General features: G+C 36.6%; 1 protein-coding gene across 1 annotated transcript in view; it reads right to left on the reverse strand.

Moving 5' to 3' along the window:
- IL1RAPL1 (interleukin 1 receptor accessory protein like 1) overlaps nucleotides 1-19,935 on the reverse strand; it is an 88,991-nt gene that overhangs the window by 16,274 nt on the left and 52,782 nt on the right. Inside the window, exon 4 of the mRNA XM_036744204.1 lies at nucleotides 10,509-10,652. Within this exon, the coding sequence (XP_036600099.1) occupies nucleotides 10,509-10,652 (144 nt within the window). The remainder of the gene's footprint in view (nucleotides 1-10,508; nucleotides 10,653-19,935) is intronic.

Consider the following 19,935-nt stretch of genomic DNA (forward strand, 5'->3'; position numbering starts at 1 on the left):
GTCATGGCTTTTCTTGCAGCAAAGAAAATAAAAGACAATTATCTTTCAAAAACACCCCCAAAATTGAAAATGAGAAATTCAGTCAAATGAGTTATTTGGTATTATAAAAGGCAGAAGACACTGAGACAAAGAAGTAAGACTGAATAAATGGTATCTGAAGACTGAACAGTGGTCCCAGGAGAGAGGAGCATAAAAAAAGTAATAAAGAAATATGGTTGGCTTTATTATAAGACCTACTGGAAAATAACAGTTGAGAAAAGGTTTTGTTTTCATTATGGCTGGGCCTGGAGTCAGGAATACTCTTCTTCCTGAGTTCAAATCCCACCTCAGACACTAGCAGGGTAACTGTGGACAAGTCACTTAACCCAGTTTGCCTCAGTTGAGCTAGAGAAGGAAATGACAAACCATTCCAGTATATTTGCCAAGTAAGCAACAAAAAGGGTCTGACATGACTGAAAAATCATTAAAAATCAACAACTGTATCCTAATAAAAGATGAATAGCCCCAGAAAATGCCGGATTGTCTGGTCTAGATAAATCCTACCTTAGCTGCACTGAGAGGTGCAGCTGTGTCCTTCCTTCCTTCCTTCCTTCCTTCCTTCCTTCCTTCCTTCCTTCCTTCCTTCCTCCCATCCTTCCATCCGTCCTTCCTACCGTCCTTTCATCCTTCCTTCCTTCTTTCTTTCCTTCCTTCCTTCTTTTTTTCTTCCTTCCTCCTTTCCTCCCTTCCTTCCTCCTTTCCTTCCTTCCTTCCCTCTTTCCTTCCTTCCTTCCTTTCATCCTTCCTTCCTTCTTTCTTTCCTTCCTTCTTTCTTTCCTTCCTTCTTTTTTTCTTCCTTCCTCCTTTCCTTCCTCCTTTCCTTCCTTCCTTCCTTTCTTCCTTCCTTCTTTCCTTCCTTCCTTCTTTCCTTCCTTCTTTCCTTCTTTTCTTCCTTCCTTCTTTCCTTCCTTCCTTCTTTCCTTCCTTCCTTCTTTCCTTCTTTTTTTCTTTCTTTCCTTCTTTCCTTCCTTCCTTCTTTCCTTTCTTCCTTCTTTCCTTCCTTCCTTCTTTCCTTTCTTCCTTCCTTCTTTCCTTCCTTCCTTCCTTCTTTCCTTTCTTCCTTCTTTCTTTCCTTCCTTCCTTCCTTCCTTCTTTCCTTCTTTCCTTCCTTCCTTCCTTCCATTCCCTCATCTGGAGCACGAGGGTGTTGAACTAGCCATAAAGGCGCAGCTGCCCATGCTGAAGAGGAAGCAATGTACCAAGCTACAACGATGAATGACACCTTGAATGCACAACTTAGAGAGATGCCATCCAATACTTGCTAAGGGATCATGTAAAGTTCTCGAAAGCAGGGATTGTTTCATTTTTCTTTGTAGCCTCTATTATTGTGGCTGATACAGAGAAAGCACAGCTGTCTTTTGAATCAGATTGAATTGAACTGCTCTTTGGCAACTTGCTGCTGAGAGGATCTGAGGCAGCCTTATATCAACTTGATATGAACAACAGTGGGACTATGCTGTCTTCCCCGGGCACGACTGCTAGGATCTTGAGATTTGTCAAACCTGACAGCAACTGTCCACTTCTGGTGATTTACACAGAGGCAAATCATAGTTCCACAGGGAACTGAGAAGGCATTGCTAGGTATTAGGAAGTTCTGAACAAGAAACTAAAGACCTTAAGGGTGTGAGGGTTGTAATCATTCCTGTTACTGTTTAAAGATAAAGGCTTCAAAAACTCAGAAAGGCAGCTTTGAGAAATGAATAGGTGGTTGGGAAAATGGTCAAGGAGAATGAGACCTAGAATTCTTGATTGTGACTTAAAAGACTATAATTATAGGCTGTCGGTCAGGGATTACAGTATGTATAATGACAGCAAATGACAACATATGTACTTGGAGGCATGTAGATTTGATCAAAGGGGCTTTAAACGGAAAATAAAAGAGGAGTGAGGAGATTTCCTTGAAACATCTGACATGTCCAGTGACAAAGAGCAGCTAGTAGGACGCAGGGAGAACAGTCAACCCGACATGACGAGATTCAGAAAAGAGCTTTGGGATTGGACCTAGTTTCAAAGGCCACATCTAACATTTATTAGCTGTGTGACTGTGCACCTCACTTTCCTTATGTAGATAATTTGTACTCTTACCCATATCATAGTGTTAACGTGAAGAAAGCACTTTGTACATTTTCAGTGTTACATAAATTTGAACTATTATGTTATTAATAGTAACAGGACCAATAATTCCCAGGAAATAATATTTTAAAAGAGAGGCAGTAACAAAACCCATGGCTTCAGTTGTCTTCATAAAAATGTACAGTACTATCTAAGACCTTTGGTGAGGGGTGTGGTTAACGTGTTTAACAAGTAGCTCTCTGAAAAAAAATGTATTCGCAACAGACTTGTAAGCTAAATCTGTATTATTACCATTTTCTATATCACTTTCTTAAATCTAAGCAACAAAACAATAAATCAAGCCCCAATTTGTAGCATTTGCCAATTTTCAGGGTAAAAATTCTGGTGCTAAAAATTTGTCATTTGGCTCTCACAAGGCAACTGGACATGACTCCAGCATAACCTTCCCTTTGGTGTTTCAAAAGCTCTTTGGTCCCATCAATATGAATACTCTCTCCAACAATGAAGACAGTAAAATATACACATATTTTCATGCTGGGGGGTCTCTTCTACACATCCCATCATGAATTTTCCTTGGAGGATTTACTCACTGTACTGAGGACCTTCCTCAATATTTCCTGAAATTACATGAGATTCATTGGAGAAAATGGGTTGTTAACATATTATCTTTCATACAGGTTAGGTCCAAATCCTTTTATGGTTATACATCTCTGATGACATTTTGAATATTGCTTCTCTTGTATAATTCTTAGTTGGTAATATATTGCAAACTATTCAAGACCACCATATTTCTTTATCCTGTCCTTCCAGTAATCAGTAAATTCAATTCCTTAGAGAATGTTAAGAGGAATTAGACATCTTAACTAAGGTAAGAAGATAAATTTCATTTCTAAGATATCACTAAGATTTAGTGGGATGTGACTCACAATTAGAATAGATCTATGGAAGGATGTACATTAGTCACAAGGAACAGATTATATAAAAATAAGTAGCACAATGTATATCAAAAATGACATACTCATAAAAGGAGATCCAGGGAACAGAAGAGAATTTTGGTGAAGTTCAATGGTAAGATAAACGAAAGTGATTGAGGTCATAATGCAGATCTCTGAATTAAAAGGATGAAATGGCAGGAAGCTAAGTTTATTAGATCAAGGAACAGATTTATAAACATAGTATGGGAGCATACTATAACAGTGATTGGGGACTTCAAAAAAAACAGCTCTCCTGTTAAAGACAGAAAAGCTGATAATTTAAAAACAAGCTTTTATGATAAATTTAGTCTTCATAAGACAAAAGAGTGATGAGAACTGTTATTATAGATCTGATTCTGGACAACAAGGAGGACCTTTTTTTGAAAAAAAAATTAATTTAATATTTTAACATTTCCTGATTACATGCAAAAACAATTTTCAACATTCATTTTAAAAATTTAGTTGCAAATTCTCTCCCTCCACCACCACTTCCCTCATTGAGAAAGCAAGCAATTTGACCTAGGTTATACATGTGTAATCATACAAAACATATTTCCATATTAGGTGTGTTATAAAAGAAAACATAGACCAAAATAAAAAACCTAAGAAAACTATCGAAAATTTTAAAAATATGCTTCAATCTGTATTCATATTCCATCAGTTCTTACTCTGGAGATGGATAGCATTTTTCGTCATAAGTCCTTCAGAGTTGTCTTCAATCATTATATTTGCTTAGAATAGCTAAATCATTTACAATTCATCATCCTACACTATTGCTGGTACTTGTTCAAGGTTCTCCTGGTTCTACTCATTTCATTTTGCATTAGTTCATGTAAGTCTCTCCAGGGTTTTCTGAGAGGACCTAGCTCATCATTTCTTATATTACAATAGTATTCCATCACAATCATATACCATAAATTGTTCATCCATTCTCCAATTGATGGGCATCCTCTCAATTTCCAATTCTTTTCCACAAGAAAAGAGCTACTATAAATATTTGGGCATAGTTCCAAATTGCTCTACATACTGGTTGAATCAGTTTATAACTCCACCAATGGTGCATAGTGTCTCAATTTTCCCACATCTACTGTAAGATTTATTGTTCTCCTTTTCTGTCCTATTAGCCCATCTAATAGTTGTGAGGTAGTACCTCAGTATTGCTTTAATTTGCATTTCTGCAATCAACAGTAATTTAGAGCATTTTTTTCATATAGCTATAGATAGCTTTGGTTACCTCATCTGAATACTGTTCATATTTTGTGATCATTTGTCAGTAGGAGAATGGCTATTATTTTTATATGTTTGGCTCATTTTTCTATATATTTGAGAGATGAGGCCTTTATTAGAGAAACTTGCTTCAAAAAATTTTTCATAGCTATGACTGCTAACTGTATTTTCCTCTATCCTGTTTTCTGCATTTATTCTATTCTATCTCTTCTTTCACCCTGTCCCTCCTCAAAAGTGTTTTGCTTCTGACAATTGCCTATGAGCACCCCCATCTCCTATCCCCTTCCCCTCCTACTTTCTGGTAGGGTAAGATAGATTTCTATGTGCAATGAGGGGGCATGTTATTCCCACTTTGAGCCAATTCTAATGAGATTAAGGTTCAAGCATTCCTCACCACCTCTCTTATATTTCCCTCCACTGTAATAGTTCCTTCTGGCTTTTTTATGTGAGATAATTTACCCCATTCTACCTCTTCTTTCTCTTTCTCCTAATGCATTCCTCTTCCATCACTTAACTCTATTTTTTTTAGATATCCCTTAATATTCAGATCACATCTATGCCCTCTGTCTATATATACCCTTCTACCCAAATAATGAGAAAATTCTTATGAGTTCCAAGTATCATCTTCCCATGAAAGAATGTAAACAGTTTAACCTCATGAAGTTCTTTATAATTTTTCTTTCCTATTTGCCTTCAAATGCTTCTCTTGAGTCCTGTATTTGGAAGTTAAATTTTCTATTCAGCTCTGGTCTTTTCATCAGAAATGCTTGAAAGTCCTCCATTTCATTGAATGTCCAATTTTTCTTCTGAAGTATTATATTTAGTTTTGCCGGGTAGGTTATTCTTGGTTGTAATCCTAGATCCTTTCCCCTCTGGGATATCATATTCTAAGCCCTCTGATCTGCCAAATCTTATGTTGTCCTGACTGTGGCTTCACAATACTTTAATTGTTTCTTTCTGACTGCTTGTAATATTTTCTCCTTGACCTGGGAATCTGGAATTTGGCTGTAATATTCCTGGGAACTTTAATTTTATAATCTCTTTCAGGAGGTGATCAGTAGATTATCCTCTAGTTCTACAATATCAGGGTAGTTTTCCTTGATAATTTCTTGAAAGATGATGTCTAGACTCTTTTTTTATCATGGCTTTCAGGAAGTCAAATAATTTTAAAATTATTTCTCCTGGATCTGTTTTCCAGATCAATTGTTTTTCTAATAAGACATTTCACATTGTCTTCTATTTTTTCACTCTTTTGGTTTTGTTTTATTGTTTCTCAATGTCTCATAGAGTCATTAGCTTCCACATGTTCAATTCTAATTTCTAAGAAATCATTTTCTTTAGTGAAATTTATTACCTCCTTTTCCATTTGGCCAATTCTGCTTTTCAAGGAATTCTTATCCTCTTTGGATTTTTGTACCTCTTTTACCATTTGGTCTAGTCTATTTTTTAAGGTGTTATTTTCTTCAGTATTTTTTCTTTGCCTCCTTTATCAAGCTGTTGACTCTTTTTTGATGATTTTCTTGTATCTCTCTTATTTCTAGTCCCAATTTTTCCTCTACCTCTCTTACTTAATTTTCAAAATCCTTTGTGAGTTCTTCCATGGCCTGAGACCAATTCAAATTTTTTGGAAGCTTTAGATGTGGAAATTTTGACTTTACTATCTCCTTCTGAGTGCATGTTTTGATCTTCCTTGTCACCATAGTAAATTTCTATGGCCAGTATTTTTTTTTCTGTTGTTTTCTCATTTTCCCAGCCTATTTCTTCACTTTTAACTTTTTGCTAAAGTGGGGATCTGCTTTCAGAGTAGAGAGCACACTGTCCCAAGCTTCAGGGATTTTGTGCAGCTGTTTTCAGAGATACTTCGGGGATCTATAAATTTTTAGGTTTTCCAAAGTAGTATGATCTAAGGAGAGGTATGTTTATTACTCTCCTGGCCTGTGCTCTGGCCTGTGAGCAACTACAAGCACTCTTTCCTGCCCTGGAACTGTGATGACGGTACCTGCTCCACTGTGGCTGCAAGCTCTGATGTGCTAGTGCTCCTCCTTGCTCTGGGACTGCCCCTCAGGACTGCAATCTGTTTCTGAGTATGGGCAAAGCAACAGAGTCCTGCCTCCCCCCCCCTCCCCCCGCCGTGCCAGCAAAGAGACCCCTGTAATCACCTTCTGACAAATTGTTTGAACCCATTACCATTTGTGGTCTGAGAGCTCCAGAAGCAGCTGCTACAGCTGCTGATTCACTCACTCCAAAGGCCTGTTCCTAGTTTGCTGGGGCCCCGTCTGAGCTGGCACAGCTTGCACTGGACTTCTACTCCATTCTCACCCTGGTGTGACAGACCTTTCCTGCCAAACTTTTAAGTTATCTTGGACTATAAAATTGCTTCACTTCATCCTTTTGTGAGTTCTACCACTCCAGGATTTGTTTTAGGGCATTATTTAAAGGTCTTCAGAGGGGTTTGGGGGAGAGCTCAGGCAAGTCCCTGCCTTCTCTCTGCCATCTTAACTCCACCCCAAAGAACTTATTTCTAAAGAGGTAATAAGATACTACGAATGAAGTGACCACAGAAGGAGGATAAACCCAGACAGTCTCTAGGGCACAACCTAGATATGGGGTAAACAGAGTTCTAAGAGCTAAGAGATATGCAGGTATCATAGTCTATAATTGTGTCTGAAAAATTGGCCCAGCAGGGCCAAAGGCAAAATTATAACCACTAAAGCACAACTAATACTGAACACAAAGAAAATAATCTAATGAGTCCAATATGGGTACATAGAAATCCAACCACCAGCATAGATTTTTAAGTTATATACAGAGGACAGAAATAAGAGCAAGTAATAAGAATCAATACAAAAGTGTGGCATGAATCAGGAGTGTTTCAGACAGAATGAACTGAGGCTGGTAATGAATGCAAAGCACAAAAACAATGAAAAATGACATTTGAAAAGCTATGTTGGGGCATAAAAAGATGAAAGGGGCATAGAAATATCAGGGTCATTGGAATGATGATAACTACTGAAGGAGAAAAGGAAAAAAAAGTCAAATATTATGTTGTTAACTGTTTACAACAAGAAGAATGACCTTAAGACTTGGAATTATTTTTTAATGGTTATGTTAGTTGAAATTAAGCAACAGTGAGTAATCAGTTGCCTTCAAGGAATTCAAGTATCCAAGGCCAGATGAACTGTATCCCAAGGTACTAAGAAAAAATTGTGAAATAACTTCTGAGTCACCATTTGAAGGAGAGGATTCCAAATCTCCTTTCACAAACATTCCGTGTGGGCATAGAGATGCACCTTTCTACTAGGTCATTTAAATAATCATCTCTAGAGTCTGCTACCCTGCCCAGGATTTCACAGAGAGATGTTCAGGTTCTTGCAGAGACAATGGAGTAGAGAAGCTGCCAGGGAAAGTCAAGGGTCCAGCTCAGAAGGCTGAGGAAACATCAAGAAAACTTCAAGGCAGCCCCAGTACTCACTATCTGAGATCCATAAAGCACCAGATCCCCAAGTGTAGCCAATATACAGCCTTCTTAATCATTTCAGAAGAGTGACTTTGGGGTGTTCTGGGAGAAGACATCGCAGTACTACCTGCCAAAGCCATGAACCTCACTTTCATCTGAATAAAAATTTACTATAACACACAGATGAAACTAAAAATAGAAATACATTAAACTCATAAAAGAAATTGGAGATAGGGACAAAAAAAGGTTATAGAAGGGCCCAAGAGGATGGGCAAGATAGTAACAGTATAGTTATAAACAAAACAATCTCCAGCATTAGAAGGAGAAATATGAAGGGAAGAATCAAAGGAAACAAAAAACAGAGAAAAGTCATGGAAAATCTCCATTATCCAAAGATCAGCTGAATGAACTGGCGCTATCTATCTATCTGGATATATTAAAGAATACTTAAGGAGCTAGAGAACTATAGCAGTCTATAAAATGCAGTTAAAGGGTTGTTATGTGGAAGAGGGATTAGTTTTGTTTTGCTTTGACCTAGGAGGTAGAATTAGAAGTGATGGGTGAAAGTTGAAGAGATTCAAAATAACTTTGTTAGGAACAACTTTTCAACATTTATAGCAGTCTGAAAGGGAGATTAGAAATCTTATGTAGTAATGATTAACCATCACTAGAAGTCTTCAAGTGAAAGAAGAACACACATCATTAATTTTTTAGGGAGAATTCTTGTTTAGGCACAGGCTTGACTAAATGACTTTTGAGGCCCTTCCAACTCACTGATTCTATGAAAAAAGCCTGTGAGTTTTTTTCCCCTTAATTTTTTAACTAAAAATGAATTCAATATAATTGAATTGTATAGATGAATTTTTTTTGTTCCACCATTTTCCTTGTTCTGATGTAAAAGAATAAATGTTGAGATGTGAGTAATTTCTAGATGCAAAAACACTTTCTTCTCTCTCTGTCTACTAGATTATATCTCCTTTGATTTTATGAACTTCATCTTTATACTTCAGTTGAACAAACTGTGTTTTAACTTATTTGTGGAAAAATTTGTATGTTAGAATTCAGTCAACTACTACTTAGTATCTCCTTTATTCCAACTCTAATATGAAGAAGTTTGGAAATAAGAGAATTCTGCCCTTGAGACTCTATACGACTTTACATCTTAAGGAAACAGAAACATTTTTGGAATCTTGCTTCCTGTCTGTAGGCCTTCTAATTCAGTCATATGGATTCCCCTCTTCAGTGGCAACCTTACCTCTAGGTAGCCATGGGAAGCAGCGCAGCATATTAGAATGAACACTGGATTTGGGTGTCACAAGATTTGGGTCTGAGCCATCTGTGATATATTTTAAGAGTGTGTGACTATGGTCCAACAATTTGATCTTTCTGAATCTGTTTCTTTTGTTTATCTATGAAACTGGGGATAATAATTTTATTACCTACCTCATAGAATTGTTGTGAAGAAATAATACATAATGTTGTAGAATACATAAAACTGTATATATGTGAAATATTTCCACCCAGGGCAGCTCATAAATCTAGAGGAAGAAGGAACCTTAGAGACCATCTAATCTAACATTCTCCTTCATTTTATGTGGGTTCGGATAAACCTCTCCAAATAGAAATGTAATACCAACATCTTTTAGAATTTGATTCAGAATACCACATTGTGATTACAACCATGAATTGTGAGCCTCCCTGAGGCTCAAGGAGGTTCAGTGACTTGCCCAAAGTAACAATGCTATAATTTTTAGTGCTGAAAGAATAATAATTGGTAGAATCTTATATGTGGATGATTTTTCTATAATATATCTATTGATATATTGCTTCAAGTCTACTTTGTCAATAAATACTTTTTCTCAAAATGGAAGTTTAGGAGTGGTAAAATAAGTTAACCTTAAGTTATCAAATAGATAGTTTAGATGCCTTAATTTTAAGTACTGAAAATTCATTCAGATTCATCCAATGAAATAGCTGCAATTTAACAAACATTAGCTGACCACTAAATATGTGTACAAAGTACTGTACTATATTCTCTATTTAGATGAGTCACTAATGAGGAGTTAATTTAGGATTAATTAACAAAAAAAAGTACATACATTTATTCTGCTCTAACAAAAACACTAGCTTCACTATTATTTAATACTGCTGCTTTCCCCCTCCATATTTGCAGGAGCACAATTTAAATCTGCATTAGCCCTAGCTAAAAAGAGTTAAGCTAGAAAGAAAAGATCTCACTGACTGGAGTGAATTCCAAAATACTCAGAACAGTTTATTGAAACTGATCAGCTTAAACAAGGAGCAAATTGAGATTCACTTCCACCTACATATTTGGGGAACACAATTAGAAGAGACACTTCTTGCTCATGAGGACATAAAGCTGCCCTTTCAATATAGATTACAGGGTGATGGAAGCTGAAGGCTTTCTGAATCACAATTTGTGGTTGTAATCGGCATGTGGTATTCTGAATCAAATTCTAAAAGATGTTGGTGTCATGTTTCTATTTGGAGGAGTTTATCCGAACCCACATATTCACAGACTGTATATAACTCAGGAGAAAGGATGACTTTTGCCAAATGAGCTTAGAACAATTAAGAAAGTCACTGTTAGACAACTCTTCTTTTGTTACAGGAACATTACAGCCATATGTGCATATGTGTGTGCATGCTCACATGAATTTGGAGGATGTAAATAACAATAATATTAAGGTAAAAATAAATTATGAAGAATCTCTTACCTCCATCAATTTCTTCTGCTCCAAAATGATTCCGATAGAAGAGCATGATATCAATCTTGTAACACTTGTAGATTGTCACCAAACATACAAGCAGCAGCAGAATGGCACCCAACCCACCAGCAAGTTCAACTGTATACATCAGTTCTGCAAAAAAGCACAACATGTCGTGGCACTGTATTCTCCCAGTGAAAATAACAAATTCAATTTGATTTCACAGTCTGGGGATTAAATTAATGAATGTGGGTGTTTTTTCTTTCATCTAACCTTCAAATGCCTCCCACACAGGATAGGGGTTTTCTAACTTTTATAGACAAATGGTTCATCTTCCTCTTTAAAGTCTCCATCTTCCAAAAAAAAAAAAAAGAAATTAGAAAATTGGGGGATGGGACTTATTTTTTTTTTTCATTTTTGGGAGTTTTATAAGGTGGGAAGGAAAGAACATAGCTTTCCACTGGCAGAAAAATAAGGCTTTTTCTATTGGCCCCAAAGGCCAGAACTAGGTTAAATGGGTGGAAGTTGCAAAGAGGCCAGTTAATTAAAGTTAGGAAAAACTTCTTCCCTTTGAGACTGGAACTGTCTCAAAGTTAGTTGGGAGGCTTCTGGATGCTGTAGGTTCTCCCTCAGTGCAGGGCCTCAAGAAAAGGAAGCCAACCAGTTAGGTATATTGTGGAGGAAATTCATTTTTCAGTGTTACAGTATTTTTCACCTTATGGGTTGAAATAGGTGATCACCAAGGTTCCCTTGCAGCTCACAAACACTGTGATTCCATGAAATCTCCAACAAAATGCTACAGAGTCAAATCTAAATTCAGTGTCAATTATATATTAAGTAACCTATGTTGATTACAATCCAATTTAGTTTAATGCTAACTAGCAGAGTGCTATTTTTCCTAATTGGATTCTAAATAAAAATGCTTATGAGATTTGGCTCCCATAGACCATTTTGTGTCTATGTGTGTATGTGTGTGTGGTGTACACACAAAGTGGAAGCTAGAAGACCATGTAAAAGAAATAGAACATAGGGACAAAGGAATACACACACACATTTACATATGTATGTGTGTATAAGTATATACACACATATAAACATACACATATGTATGCATGCATGTACACACATACACATATGTATATGTATGGATACCCACATGTAATATTATATATGTATATACTTTGTCATTTGAAATATATTCATGTACATGATATATGTCAAATATAAATACCTGAATATATACCTATATTTCAATTATCAAAGTATATTTTCTTGATTTATTGCTACAAAAATATGGATTTAAATGGAAAAAAAATGATTTATGTGACATAAGCCTAAGGTCCATTAAGTGTGACTGAGATCATTATGCAGTTTTTCTATGTCAAGCATAAATAGCTCCAAATGTGTGGTTCTTACCAAATTTTTCATAAGTTTTCCATCATATAACATACGATAAAGTTCAGCTACTTTTATCTTTACCTCTTCCTCCATTCCTAATCAGTAATTAAATCAGGAAATATATATAGGTCTTGTTGTCATTCAGTCATTTCAGTCATGGCCAACTCTTCATGAACCCATTTGAGGTTTTCATGGTAAAGACACTGGAGTGTTGTGCCACTTCCTTCTCCAGCTCATTTTACAGATGAGGAAACTGAGGCAAAAGGGGTAAGTGACTTGCTCAAGGTCACATATCCAGTAAGTGTCTGAGGCCAGATTTAAACTCAGCTTTTCCTGACTCCAGGCCTATCCACTGAGCAACCCAGCCTCCCATATGTACATATATACATATATACACACACACACATATACACATATGCACCACTCTTTAATTAGTTTTTTTTTCTACTATAATTAAAATGAAAGGGTTAAGAAACAGGTATAAAATTACTTTTGGTAGTAGACGTGCAGGGTTACACTATGATATAACTTAGTTCTCTTGGCATTATATTTGCTTGGGCAAAGCTTATTAGAATGACTCAACATGTTAACTATTTAGTCAGTCCTGTTAACTACAACATCTATACTAAACAGTTAATCTTATCTTTGGTAGAAATAACTTAAACTATTCACATGGTCCATTCGGGAATCACTGAGTGATTTTCCCATATTTGACAAGACACCTCTTAAAAGTCACTACTCTTTCCATACAAAGTCAGGTTTCTATGTCTCTGTGGCAATAAGAGATATTGAGACAGCTTCATATCAGCTAGTCATAGGAAAAAAAAAACATAATGGATGTCTCAGTGGGTTTATCTTTGATTGAATTATATATATCTTTGCTTGGATACATTGCAAAATGAGAAAGCAGATGGCTTAACTTACTTGCTATAGAGAGCATACATAGCACAGGGTCATGGAACATGTTGCTAAAAGTCATTGGATTTTACAAATATTAGAAAGGATCACCAAGCAAATAATTGAATCTCCTAGAGTATAAGGAAATTAATGTGAAATCTGCAAGCTAGAATAGCTACAGGAAGGATTGTTTTGGTTGTTGTTAGTAATAGGTTTCTTCCTCCCTTTTAAATTCTTTTCACAAAGATCAAAGACATTTGTTTTCCTTGCTGAAAGTTTGTTTTAAGAGCATAATGAATTGTCATCATCATCAACAACAACCGTAGCATTTATGAGGCATGTTAAGGTCTGTAAAATGCTTTACCCTCTTTCTCATTTAGTGCACATAACAACCTTGTGAATTAGGTGTTATTATCATCCCCATTTTTAAATGAGGAAACTGAGTCTGAAAGTGGTTGAGTGTCTTGCCCAGGGTCACACAGCTAAGTAAGTATCCGAGATAGGATTCAAACACAATTCTTTCTGATTCGAAGTCCACTGCTCTAAAACCTATACCATATTATGAAGTTCAGGACAACTTAGTAATATGATATTCATATCTCTTTGAATATGCCATGATTGGGATGTTATGCATGCAGGATACTTATGGACAGGCCAACCCTGTGCCCCTTCTCCCATTTTCCTATTCCTCCTCACCGACTCATTAATGGAGACTTAGAGGGAGGGAAGCTGAAATGGAGGACTCTACATATGATACATATGAACGTAGAGACAACAGTGATTTGGTCTACGGCCTTTTTATAAATTTGGTGTTGTATGATTCTGAAACATAGCTTTGAATAATCCTGGATTAAAAAAATCTATTTGGAAACAAAAAACAGAAAGGTCACGTATTTTAAGGGGGAACTGCACAACTGGCAGCCCAAAACCCTGATTCAAGAGGGAAGTATTAAGTAGATCAAAGAGCTGGCACTGCTGTGTGGTTTCCCATAGCTGTAGGCAGCTCTTTGATGAAGGTGCGATTGCCCGTACTGGGATTAGTGCCTTTACGGATGCCCCCAGTCAATCCTCTGAACTCCAAAGGGTAGCATTGTGCCTGACCACCTTGTCTGCCTCTGGTGATCAGTTTAGAGTGTCTCTTGAGGATTCTATTTTATGTCAGTCCATTTTGGAAAACAACAGCCCCCCAGACACAACGGACATACCTCCTCAACTCCTAAAAGCAGAAATAACACGAGACAATATTCACGCCGTCAGTCTTTATGTAAGTGTTATTTTTAATCTAGTCAGCAAGTATTAGCAAATCCAATAAATGAAAGGGGAAACTTCATGCCAGGCAAGATCACTTCAAAGAGTGAAATAGTTCAGACACTGGAGAAATAGAGGGCTGACCTATTTGGGAGCTTCTAGACGACATGTGCTAACCAGGAAAGTTTGGAATGTTTGTTTATCTAGACAATAATAATTTATTATTCTTTAGCACTTTAAGGGTTATAACATGCTTTCAACATTAAAACTTCAAACATAATGAAACACAGCGATGATGTGACCATGGCCTAGTAATTACACAATCTAAAGGATAATGATCTTGCTAGTTGAGTGCCTCTGATCTCTGCATATGCATGCATATGTGCAAAAATTATGTATGTGATCATGAGGAGGTATATTTATTTGTATTCATATGTACATGTATATGTATATGATGTCATACATATAGTCAAAGTGTTTGCAATATATATTTGGGGTCATTTGGGGGGTTTCCTGTAGCATTAACTATGAGAACAAAAAGTAAGCATTCAGAAGCCAAACTTTTGTTGGTGCCAATCAACTCTGAAAATGTTACAGATTTTGCTTAAAACTTTTCTTCACACTTCAAATGTAGAGATGCAATGCTAACATACAACATAAAAATACAGCTATATTTGTAGAAGCTCAACTACATTCTGGGTGCTGGGGAAGATACAAAGGTTAGATAAGTTTTACTGACCCCAACCCCTAGGACCTTACAAGCCAGTAAAGGGGGAGGGGGTACCAATAGAAAACCTATAATACGTAAGGTGATCCTAAGTCCGTGATCCAGAAGATATTCGGAGAAGACCTCCTGAGGGTTGAATTTGAGTGGGCCTTTAAGCTTCTTGAGGGCAAGGAACATGTTTCATATCCTCCTATTTCCTCCACTGAGCCTAAGACGATGCTCTCCATATTACTCTATGTTCAGTAAATACTTTTGGTACATGATTATAATGTACATATGTAATATTATACAATTTATGATATAATATAACCTATTATCACCTATCATAATATAACCTAACCAACAGGATAAAATAATATAGCACAGCATAGCACAGGACGGGAAAGGATAGAAAAGAATAGAATATCATGTGTCAGAGAGAGTTTGCAAATTACTTTGTATATCTTACATATACTTTACATCTTCTTTGAACCTTTCAGTAACCCTGAGTGGCAGGGAATACAGCACTATTACGACCATTTTATAGATGAAGAAACTGATGTGCGTATAGGTTAAGTAATTTTCACTAGTTCACATATCTAAAGCTAAAAATGAGAACTCAACCTGGATCTTCTTAATATCTAGTCCAGCGCTCTAAACAAAGGGTGGGGAACCTGTGGTCTGGAGACCTTCAGGGTCCTCTGCAAAGTTTGGATTCAGTTAAAGGGCTGCTCTTGAGGACCTAGAGGGCCACATGTGGCCTTGGGGTTGCAGGTTTTCCAATCTTGCTCTAAACCCTGTCATCCTACCACAAAAGATCTTATTCTATTTTAAAAAGACCTGTGATTTCATGGACCTAAGGAGATCTTCGTAAGGCCTTTTCTGTCCCAATGGAGTTCTACTCCTTCAATGCAAATTATAGGCTTCCAGAGTTGCCTGGGATAGCGAGAGGTTAAATGACTTGGCTAACGTCACTCAGTCACAGCATGTCACAGAAGGTACTTGAAAGCAGGTCTTCTGGACTCTGAAGCTAACTATCCACAACCACAAAAGTTATCATTTGATAACATAACTGCCATTCAAAAGTATTTATATATGTATACATACACATATATACACTAATTGTATTAAAGCATAATGTCTCATCATTCGTGTATGATAAATAACCTACATATCATATATGTAATATCTCATAACAGCTACAGTCTGCAGTTTACGTGGTTTTCACATCTGCTTGCTCCCTTTTGAAAACATCTATTAAAATGTATGGTCCCCTGTGCTCTTTCTCCACTGGTTCGGCCGAAAACTGCTGGGAGTTGAAAATTGTCACTGTTAACAGCCACAACTCCAGTCAATTGATTTATTTATCTCTACATTAAAATGTGAGTCCTGTTACCACAGCAAATGTTATTCTCCTTTTGAAGTGTGATCTGCTTTTCTGCTCAAGTTCAAGTTACCCAGAGAGGCAGCGTTTCTAAAAAGATTCCATTTCAGCACAATTCCACATCAGAGGAAGGAAAGAGAAAGTGCAAACCTTTTAAAATCTGTTTAGCCTTTTGTGTTTTGTTGTTAAATGATAGACTTTGCCCCCTTTAAGGGACCAAGACTGAATGTGAAAATTGTAAAGGAAAATTACTAGGCAAAACCTAAGGGAAAGTGGCATTCAGTTAAACACAACAAATGAACAAGTGCCAAAGAGTTACATTTAAGGGCACAGCAGTCTTTTAGTTACAGGCAATTAACAACAGTCCTTCGGCAGCTCCACGATGGGGCTAAGGGAAAACACATTGATTATTGTTGTAGTCGTAGATTGGTTTCTGAATAAATTGCTTCCATTTAAAACTAGATTTGCTACAAGCATTTTGAGCAATGGCTACAATTTTTTTTTTCTTATGAAGACATTTGGACAGAGCAAGATTTTAAAAGAAACAGCTAATTAAAACAAATCACATGCCATCTCTAAGTGTATTGAATTATATCACAAGCGGGATACGGATAAGGACTGCACCCGTGATTTCATCTGCACTGGGACTTCCAGAGGAGGAAACTCCCTGTACTGATAAAGGATTTCATGTTCTGGTCTTAGGGCATTACCTGTAGCACTGAGAAGTTAAGTGATTTGCCCAGGGTCACACAGTTTGCAGGTATCAGAAGTAAGACTTGTATTCAGGTCTTTCTGGTTCAGTCAGCTCTCTTTTCACTATGTCATAAATAAATGCATTTGGATTAAACTAATTCTACTCTAATTACCTGGTACATTTTGAGCTATTTCTTAGGCCTGCACCTGGTGTTAATGTTTGGAAACTTTCTCAATAATAAATATTTATTAAGAAGTAAATAAATTAACAAAGAAGTAAACAAAAGTTGGCAGATAGCTTTGGAGTCTTTATTTTGGCATATGCACCTGTGTGTATGTAAGTATGTGTGTGTATATATATATACATACACATATATGTACACATATGTATGCCTAATATGCATATATATGACACACACATATATGTTGTATAATTTACTATTTTAAGCAACTTAATTTAGGAATTTTTCCTCAAGATTGTCTAGTTCAGTTTCGAAAGGATTTAAAAACTAGGCATTGATTTGAATGTTAGAAAGTATAATTTTGGGGAATATGTGATAGGCAGTATAATGATCCCAGTTTATTCATTTACTTCATCAAGGGCATTTTTCCCTCTCTCGTTGCTTTATGAAGAGTTAAACTTATACAGATTTATTCATCCACAAAAATTCACATCCATATTTATTTCTTCAGAGCTGTGTGGCTTACTTATTCCTAGCAGAAGGCTAATTATTCTCAGCCTGAAAAGATATTCTGCTGCATTCTATTACACATTAGCACAATTTGGAAGCACTTATAATGTGATTCCTCTCCCCTGCACCCCCCAGGAAAAAAGACAGAAATAAGATACAGTCCACTAGTTTAAAATGAGTTGGTGCCTCCATATGATGAACATCTTGCAGAGGTACATGTGAAATTAGAGGTGCCTGATTTCATCTAAAACTCAGAGTGTAACTTGCTTATTTATGATCACACAGCTAGGGGACTTCAGAGATGGGAGCTAAAGTCAAGTCTTTCTGATGCCAAGGATACCACTCAAGCTATCTTAGCATGTAACTTCACAGATTGAGGATAGTAATCCCTTAATAATGATGAAAAAAGCATTTGATTTGATTTGACAAAGCATTTGATAAGAACATTAATTCCAAAGGTTTCCCACCAAAACAGTGAAATAACTTCATTTATTTAATATCCTTGGAAGGCACTGTGACATAACTCAAAGGTGTCAAACACAGGGCCAACAATACTGCTGAGTGTGGTCCAAGCCAGATTAAAATGTAATTAGAAAATAACAAAATAAATAAAAATGCAATAAACATAGATGTTAATATGTCATTTTCTAAGGGAAGAGATCCTCATGTGCGGTTTAGTGGTTTCTGTTTCTATTTGAGTGGGAACCTACTAATGTTACTCCTCTCTTACAAAATCTTATCCATCATTCAAGGCCTAGTTCAAATTCCACTTTCCCCATGATGCATTCCTTGATCAACACATTGGGAAGCAAACTGTCCTTCCTCAAATGTTCTTAGTGATTCAGCAAACTTACTTTGTAGGAGCTGGGGATGCTTCTGAAGATTTGTTTCAGCAGCCATTTTTTTCAAAGTTTAAATTTTTTTGTGTGTTTTTCTCTACTTTGTTTTCTCCTATGTTGACAATCTCAGGCATTATAGTGAGTAATTCCCCTGTCAAGATTGGTCAGGCCTCACCATTTACCTAACTGTGGTTGTTTTTTTAGTAGAACTAGATTCCTATAGTGCCATTCCTTGGATTCAGTACACTGATTGGTGGAGGGTTTGTGCTGGCTCTTGCTGCTAATTGTATGAAAATCCCATGCTGGCATTCAGACTCCGACCCTTAACCAAGGCTACCTCTAGATTCACTGACATTCCTACAGATATAATTCACAGAATTTTAGAATGGAAAGTGACCTTAGTAGCCACCTAGTACAACTCCCTTATTTTATAGATGAGGAATCTAAGACCCAGAGAGGCAAGGCAAGTTTGTATAGACTCACTTCTTAAAGAGTCCTATTCACTGAATGAGCATTACCTCACTCTTAAGTGAGAACTGAAAAGACCTTAGCCTGAAAGGGACAGGGTCTCCCATTGCATCCTGGGTCATCTCCAGTCATCCTGGTGAATATCAGACCCCTGGACTCAGATGGCCCTGGAGGAGAAAGTGAGGCTGGTGACCTTGCACAATCCTCCCTCACTCAAATCCAAGTCAACTGCAAGTCATTTCCCTGCAAGTCACTTCGAAAAGGAAGGACAAACACAACAAGTAAAAGAGCAGGGATTCAAAATCAAGTTTTCCAGACTCATATTTCAGTGCTTGTTTTTTTCCTGTGACATCAAATTATTTTATCTACATTAGTTCTACATAATAGAACCAATGGCTACATGCTTCTTTGTAGAGATGCATTTCTAAAAATGCTAATGTGTCTAGGAAAAAAATCATTAATTGCTAGGAGGACTTGAGAGTAAATTCTTTACTCCATGAAAGTCATACAGCTATTTCCACAGAAGCAGTTTTCAACCAAGCAAATTTCCTTCTTACCATTATAAAAGCAATGTTTGAAACAAGCACTCCTACAGAAAACACCAATTACACTTTTGTGCAAATGCACGTGAGTACATACATACTGCTGTTGCTTTCTTTTAAGACCAAGTGTGATGAGGAGTAACAAAACCAATTAGGGAATCAAGACAAAAGGCATCTTAGCTGACTGTCTAGTGAGACAACATTAGCCTATTTCAGGGTGTCAAACTTCAATGATGCTCAAAATAATTTCTTACAAGAAAATGTTTTTATTTTTTTCTTTTTTTGGTTAGAAATTTGATTAGAAATTTTTTACTGTGTCATGCAAATATGTACTTAAAAATGGAATGTTCCAAAACAGCTCTAGGAAAAATTGTCAGAGTTAAAGGTGGGACCTACATTTTATTTGTGTTAAGGGAATAAATATTTATTTTGAAAGTAATTGCTGCACTATAAGATATACTGTTAAAGCTAGAACAATTTTGTGTTCCAGGAGGGACTCTTCAGATTGGCCAACATACCCAGCACATCTGGTCTGTTTAGATAACCAAGGAAATAAACCATCTTTTTTA

Source organism: Trichosurus vulpecula, chromosome 2, assembly GCF_011100635.1.
Source record: "Trichosurus vulpecula isolate mTriVul1 chromosome 2, mTriVul1.pri, whole genome shotgun sequence".
NCBI classification, from domain to species: domain Eukaryota; kingdom Metazoa; phylum Chordata; class Mammalia; order Diprotodontia; family Phalangeridae; genus Trichosurus; species Trichosurus vulpecula.